The sequence below is a fragment of the Kryptolebias marmoratus genome, linkage group LG11 (assembly GCF_001649575.2).
Source record: "Kryptolebias marmoratus isolate JLee-2015 linkage group LG11, ASM164957v2, whole genome shotgun sequence".
NCBI classification, from domain to species: domain Eukaryota; kingdom Metazoa; phylum Chordata; class Actinopteri; order Cyprinodontiformes; family Rivulidae; genus Kryptolebias; species Kryptolebias marmoratus.
Genome location: NC_051440.1, coordinates 4,975,844 through 4,983,052, shown reverse-complemented (window position 1 = coordinate 4,983,052; position 7,209 = coordinate 4,975,844). Strand labels below are relative to the sequence as shown.

Here is a 7,209-nt window from a genome sequence, read left to right as displayed (position 1 = left end):
CCCCCCCCCCCCCCCCTTTGCTTTGAAGCTCCTGTGGGCAATTCATCAGATGATCTCAGTATACATACACCTGTTCTGACAGCCCCAGAACCAACACCAGTTCAACACCTTTAGATAGTAAGAGTTACCACCAAGCGACAAATATCATGAAGACCAAGGACACACAGCCAAAGTTGTGGAGAAGTATAGATAAAAAATCAAAACCCTGAACATCCCAATAAGTCCATTATTAGGAAATGGAAAGAATATTCCACCATAGCAAACCTGCCAAGAGATAGTTGTCCACCACATCTCACAGAGCGGGTGAGGAAGGTATTAATCAGAGAAACATTCAAGAGGCCAAAGATAACCCTGATGGAGCTGCAGCTCTTCTGCGGAGATGGGAGGGTCCATCTATAGGACCACTATAAGCTGCACAGAGCTGGGTTTCAATTGAGACTGGAAGGACTTAGTCACTGCTTTATCATCTAGACAAGGCAGACCATTTGGAATTTGTCAAAAGGCATTTAGAAGAACCTCCAAACACGTGGAACTAGGTGGTCTGGTCAGATGAGACTAAAACTGAGTTCTTTAATGGCTAGATGTGCCAAGCTCACGGAGACACATCTAAACAACATGCTTAGTTTAAACCTCACATACTGAGAACCCAACCTCTACCATGAAGTGTGGTGGTGGCAGCATCATGCTGTGGGAATTTTTGTCATCAGCAGAGACTGAAACTCGTCAGGGTTCAATGAAAAATGGATGGCATAAAATACAGAGAAATTATTGAGGGAAACCCATTGGAGTCTTCTAGAGATTTGAGACTGGGACGGGTGTCCACCTTACAGCAGGACAATGACCCCAAACGCACAACTGCAGCAGCACTCCTCTGGTTTAAGGAGAACCAGTCACTCCTGAAGGAGCAGCAGCAGTTAGACGTGCCAGCCTCAGTAAACCTAAAGATTCAAACTTTAAATATCAGGCTGCAAAGCAACAAAACAGGGAACACCAGTGGGGTGAACCCTTTTGACTTCCTCTGTGCTCAGGTGTTTTCTGTTTCCTAGCTGTGTCTCTTTTCCTCAGTGTTCAGAACATGCAGCCGTCAGCGCCACTGGACTTCAGTGAGCTGGACTCGGCTCTGCAGCAGCAGGAGAGGATCATGAGCGTGTCCCAGGCGTTGGCCTCAGAGGCCTCACGCAAGAGCAAACTGGTCGCAGGTTAGTTTACTCTGCTTACTCAACACAAATGCTGAAAACCTGAAGCATTCACATCGATGCGTTTTAGCTTTTATTAAAATAATGTGGCCGCATCTCAAGCAGATGCTCCAGCCTGACTTTTGCTGTCAAAGAAAGTCAGCAGGAAAACAGCCCCGTAACTAAAAGAAATTAGTGAAAAAAATCCAGAATGTGGAGTTGTCTTTAAATCTGTCCTTATATCTGGAGCAAAAACACAGGCTTTCTGCTTTATTTGTCGTTGTAGTTTCTCAGACTTAAAAAAAATCTATGATCTAGATTTTTAGTTTACAAACCAGAAGTGGATGTTTTGCACAATATGTGTGATCACATTATTGTCCCTGATGTGTGTAGGGACTGAGTGGCTGGACAGTTGGTGTCTGCTGCAGGTATACCTGCCCTGACCATCCTCTTGGATTGGGAGGATTTATTGTCTTTGTGTGCATTACTGTGATGTTTTTTCCACATGAGGTATATGCACAGATGGGCGGCCTTAACCCTCCAGTGGTCAAATTGACCCGAAGGTACAAGAGATTCTCTACCTCTCTTTGCCTCTCTCTCTTTTGAGGGCTTCAGGAGGGTTAAAGACTTCTTAAGGATGGTTTAATTTAGTTTGAGGACGATAAAGCAAACAAAGATTATTGTCATTATTTGTCTTTAGGCCCAAAAACATCTGTGCACATTCCTGTTCTTTTGTTTTGGGTGATATTTGAAACTGAGGAGGTTTCACAAAGACTTTCAACTTGTCTGTCGTGTTAAATCAGAGGAAAGCTTTCTCATCTTGTAAACAATGACACAAAAATAAATATTGACCCATTTTAATTCAACCACACTGCTCATATACAACAAAAAATAATATATTAATAAGTTTTTGATTCATTTTAATCAGTAAACATCCTTTTAAATATCCAGTATTGGTGATTTACTGCCATCTAGTGGCTCAAATTTCAAAACACAAACCAATCTATTAGATGTTTTTTTGTCAGCATGTTTTTGTTTGTGTGTCAGGGGTCTTTACCCATAATTCATTTCAAATAATGTCTGCTTAAGATAGTGAAGATCCAAACAACTTACTCAAATGTTAAAGTTAGGTGGCAGTGAAAGTCTTTGTGAAAACGCTTCCTGTCAGCTGTTGTTGCGATCGAAGTGGACGAGGTTTTGGGGACGTTTTCGGACCGTTTGGATTTAGGTGTTTGGGTGAAGGTTGTATGTCTGTGTCTCCTGTGTCAAAGGAGGGATTGTGCTGCTACAATCAACAGCAGCACACATGCTTCAACTCTACATGTATTGTGAAGACTGCCGTTGGATCTACTGACTCTGGCCTTTTGTTTTTTCTCTCCTCAGCCAAAGCAGCTGCCGAGCACTGACCCACAGGAACGACCGGCAGACGTGATCAAATTTTGAAGGAAGCATCTTTTGAAAGGATCTCAATATGATTCAGCAAATAACCAATTCATTTACAAAACCATTTCTTTTTTTTAATGAAGACATAAACATGTTTTTACAAGATTTTTTGATTTATACTTTTGAAACAGTAGTGGGTTTTCTTACATTACACAGTAAATAATAATTTCTAACAGGTGTCAGTTGCTTTTTTTATAACCTGCTCTTAGTTTGCTTTGTTGTTGAAATAAAAGCCAGACTCGACATGCTCGGATTGCAGTGGAAATGTTTAGCGATGAATAGATTTATTTATTTATTAAACAGTTTGGATTGAGACGCTTCTGCTTGACATTTTCATGTATCAGGCTACTGTCAAAAAACTAATGTGCATCATTATATCGTGAAATCCTTTAATCATAAAAGGTGAAGCCACTGAAAATAAATATTAAGAATCTATAATATTATTGTTTGTTCTGTTTTTTTAAAGGTTTTAATCATTTTCTATGTTTTAAGCAAATAAAACCAGATTCTTATGAAGATTTTGGGTTTTAATTTATTCTTTCTTGATCTGTTAGTCATAGCGTACTTAACCCTGAGCCATCTGGTGTGTTCCTTGGCCTTCATGATGCTCTTTGATCACTTCAGTTCTGTAACAAACTTAATCAGCTGTACTTATACTGAGAATAAATTACATATAGACTGTTTACTAATGAGAGGACTTCTGAAGGCAGCTGGTAGAATTGGATTTTAGGTATCAGAGTTAAAGGGGCTGAATATAAAAACACAACACTTTTCAGACTTGTTTTTGTAAGACATTCTGAAAAATCCTGCATTGTTTCCTTTCCACTTCACAGATACTGTATGTGCTGCTTTGTGCTTGTCTAGCACATAAAATCTCTGTCTGTGTAAAAAAAACCAAGAAACCCTGTAGTTTTGAAGCAACGAAATGTGGAAAACGTCATGGCATATGAAGACTTTTTCAAGGCGCTGAACGAGTTAAAACCAACTGGAGACATTTCAGAAAGAACTGCAGGAACGGCTCTAATCTGGCTGCTGCCTTCTCACAAACTCAAGTACATGACAGACACTCGATAACAGTAGAAATCGGGAGCCAAACGCAGCCGTTAAACAAGTTGTTTCTTTCTTGAAACTTTTTTTTTTTTGTGCAGAATCAGATACTCATTTGTACAAAATGTAACACCTAACAGCTTTAAAGGAGCTGAGGCATAATGAGTTTAAATGAAAATGTTCTCATTGGTCAAAAATTTTGGGGAAAAATATCCAAATATTTTACAAGTTTTAAATCAACTCTAATCTCTTGATATTTAGCCCTCAAGCAGCCAAGCTTCTTTGTAATCTTTTAAAAAGTCTTTTACTTTAGCTGCTTCTTTCTCCACTGATTTTCAGTCCAGTCTTTGCTACCCAACTATGGCAGCATATTGAGCTGTTTATTTATTTACTTTTTTAAAAAGAACAAAGTGGAGATTTTAGCTCTGATATATCATTACTCTGAGAATATCCCAAATATACTACATCATTGTAGTAAACATGAAATTGATGCAAATTTTTTATATTTTGAATGATGCTGATGGCTTCTCGGTTTGAAATGATCATTCCTACATCTGTGACTAAAAATCCATTGGACTTTATTACAAATTATTTTCTGTGAAAGCTGGAGTGTAATTTAGTGCACATATACAAAGAAATTAATAAAAGAAGCTCAACCCTGGATGTATACCAGCTTACTAGATGTTCACTTCCTCTTAAGGAAGAAATAAAACTTCTCTACACAAAAAATGAGTTTAAAAGTAACTTCACCAAGCCTGACAGATTCATTACACAACATTTATACATACATGAATAAAGATATTATATCTTTAGAGACAAATGCTGTCAAAATATGCACAGGAGACGGTGTGACTCTCACTTCCTTTTATTAGTTTTCCAAAAAGAAATTACAAAAAGTCACACATCTATACAATTCATGTTAAATGAGAGCCAATCCTGTTTTACTCAGTACAGTTCAAGACAAATGCAGTGACTGTTAAAATGTTCAAACTAAATAAAAAAAACTGGTTTGTTTCTTTTTTTAATGAGGTTTAGGACCATCCAATCAAGGAAGATTTTTCGTTTTTTAGGCCGAAGACTTCAATCTTTCACACCCGAGCGCATCTCGACGAGCTCTGAAGAATCCGTCTCTGCTCGGTAACACGACAGAAATGACAGGTGGCCGCCTGCAGGTAAACAAAACCAAACACAATTCTGGCCAAATCTGAGAATACAAAAAAATAATACCCTCCATTTTTCCGAAGCCCACCCCGCCGCCCGCCGCCCGCCCTACAATGATTTTACAAAGGCCGTTTTGTAGTCGTGTTTGCGCTCCTCAGTGGTATCATCTGAGCTGTGCTCTGTCGGCTCGGAGGTTTTCTCCTTTGGACTGGCATCAGAGTGTTTGTCCTGAGATTCTGTGGGACCTTCTTTACGGCTGGACTTCTCTGGACCAGCAGCTTCTGTCTGAACATCCTGGGGTGGGACGGGTGTCGATTCTGGGTCCGGGTCAGGCTGTTGACAGAAAAACAAACAGCCAATTAGCTTCTTTGTTATGTTTCTCTGCAAAAGAAGAATATATGTATGACAAAATATCTTTACAAACAAGCGTCTGTAGACTGGAGCGAGTGTGCTATAACAATTAGCTACTATTTAGGCTTCTAACAACAACCTTTTAAAGGAAGATAAATGAATTTCTGACCATCTCACTGTACATATGATCCTGAAACGTGACGATGATCTGGGTGAATGTCACTGTTCCTTTGTCACTACTCTGGTCTGAGATGACCCTCACCTCACTGAAACCCAGACCACAATGCCTCCGATTCCTTCCCGACAGCTTTCCATCCATGCCCTGCTGGTACTGCTGCTCCAGGTCCTCGTTCATCTTCTTATCTTCCTGCCCTGCAGAGGAGACACTGATCACAACAGGCACACCGAGCCATTACAGATCCATCCGAGCATGGATAGATCTGTGTGGCGGATGTGGAGCAGGGGGGGACGATGGATTAATTACACTGGTGATAATGCAGTACGGGTAAGTGGAGTGAGTAATTCAGTTTAACATGTCTTCCTCTTGCAGAACAAAGCTGCATTTTTACTAAAGCTAAATAAACTAACTCACCACTGCGGAAGTGAGACGTCGACTTGTGGTCACCGATGATGAGGCGTCCGGTATGTTCTTTCTGGAAAGAAAAAATAAACCACCAAGGGGTTTATTTCTTTGTTGACATGGACCTCGGGTCTACGGTGAATTCTACGGTGATGTAAAAAATATCAACCAGACCTTGCTCGCGCCCATCAACCGTAAGAATTTTTGCTTCCTCTCATCACTTCCCAGATCAGCAGATTCCCACTGTGTCGACCCGTCCTGCCACAACACAACATTTCTATTCAGTAAACAATTTATTTTTTAAAGACATCAGCAAAGGTTGTTTGGAACTCAAAGGTTCTCTGCACCGTAGCTGCAGCTGATCGGACATGATTAAGAAAAACTGCATCTGCATTTGTTAGCCGTTTACCTACAATTTGAGAGAGAGAGCTGTGGCATCATCTAGAAAATATACTAAATGAAAAGCTGCTTGATTTTCCTGAAGGATCAAAAAGCCTATTATTAACAACCTAACAGACTGTTAGGTTAGTTCATATTTTCAAACTCCTATATTCCAAAAATCAACCAATTTGATTCACCACGATACTTTAATTTTTCACCAGCAAAATACTGAAATGGAGTGACAATGTCATTTCCTGCAGTAACAAACCCAATCTTTGGGGTAAATCAAGATTTATTACAAGTCGTTTAATAAAAACTACCTCATTAAAGTTATTTTAACCACTGAAGAAGCATTTCATTTGAGCTTGATGACAACTTTTCACACTGCTTAAAGGAAATTAAGGATTAATTATCCCTCAGTTTTGAATTTTAAGAAGCTGTAACTTTCCTTTGTTGAAGAACTGACTTTAATTTTTTTAATATTTGCAGCAAACTAACCAGATGGGGGTTATTTCTACCATAAACATTGTTAATAGTCATTCAAAAGATCTTTTTTTATATAAACACTACTATGTTGGAAAAAAAAACTAAGATATATTTTCAATGCACTCCCTTATCTGATGCAATTTTTGTTTATCTAAGAAATAGACGGTATATTTTAAGCATTAGCTGTTTAATATTTATTTTTTATGGTTGAGACGTAGCACAGACCAAAACAATCGACATCCTTTCTCAGCAAAACGCTATAAGTGTTGCAGTTTATACTAATAAAAAGGCAGCTTTAAAACAGTGGGAACTTTTAGTGGTCTTTAACGTGTTCGGCTTCTAGTTAGCTCGCTAACGTGGCGCTAAACATGTCTAAAACTTTACGTTTTAGCCTCACTTCCGGTGATTTCACTCACTTGTGAGGGAGAAGCTGGTCGTTTTCTGCCGTGTTTGTCATCTGGGGAAGTCATTGTGAACAACAGCTTTTGGAAGACACAAAGAAAAATTGCATCCCACCCAGGAGAAGCTAAAAGCACTTTGTCAACAATCGGACGAGGAGCTTTTTCGTCTTGTCTTCTTCTACGG

At 39.3% G+C, this 7,209-nt stretch overlaps 2 protein-coding genes across 13 annotated transcripts in view; one reads left to right on the top strand and one right to left on the bottom strand.

Moving 5' to 3' along the window:
* The window catches only part of LOC108245729 (pleckstrin homology domain-containing family A member 7), a 165,729-nt gene extending 162,673 nt beyond the window's left edge, over nt 1–3,056 (top strand). For 11 of the 12 annotated variants that reach the window (XM_017432859.3, XM_017432861.3, XM_017432863.3 and 8 more), the window contains 3 exons: nt 1,066–1,199; nt 1,569–1,603; nt 2,559–3,056. In XM_017432859.3, the coding sequence (XP_017288348.1) occupies nt 1,066–1,199; nt 1,569–1,603; nt 2,559–2,618 (229 nt within the window). In that variant the 3' untranslated portion in view covers nt 2,619–3,056. The remainder of the gene's footprint in view (nt 1–1,065; nt 1,200–1,568; nt 1,604–2,558) is intronic. The other variant, XM_017432862.3, reaches the window with a different exon arrangement.
* A 1,458-nt stretch (nt 3,057–4,514) lies between these two features.
* On the bottom strand, nt 4,515–7,209 carry lg11h11orf58 (linkage group 11 C11orf58 homolog). The gene is made up of 5 exons (XM_017432873.1): nt 7,041–7,209; nt 5,932–6,015; nt 5,770–5,830; nt 5,440–5,549; nt 4,515–5,159 (listed from the first exon to the last, which is right to left on the bottom strand). Exons 1-5 carry the CDS (start codon nt 7,092–7,094, stop codon nt 4,935–4,937), a joined length of 534 nt encoding a protein of 177 aa, XP_017288362.1. The 5' UTR covers nt 7,095–7,209; the 3' UTR covers nt 4,515–4,934.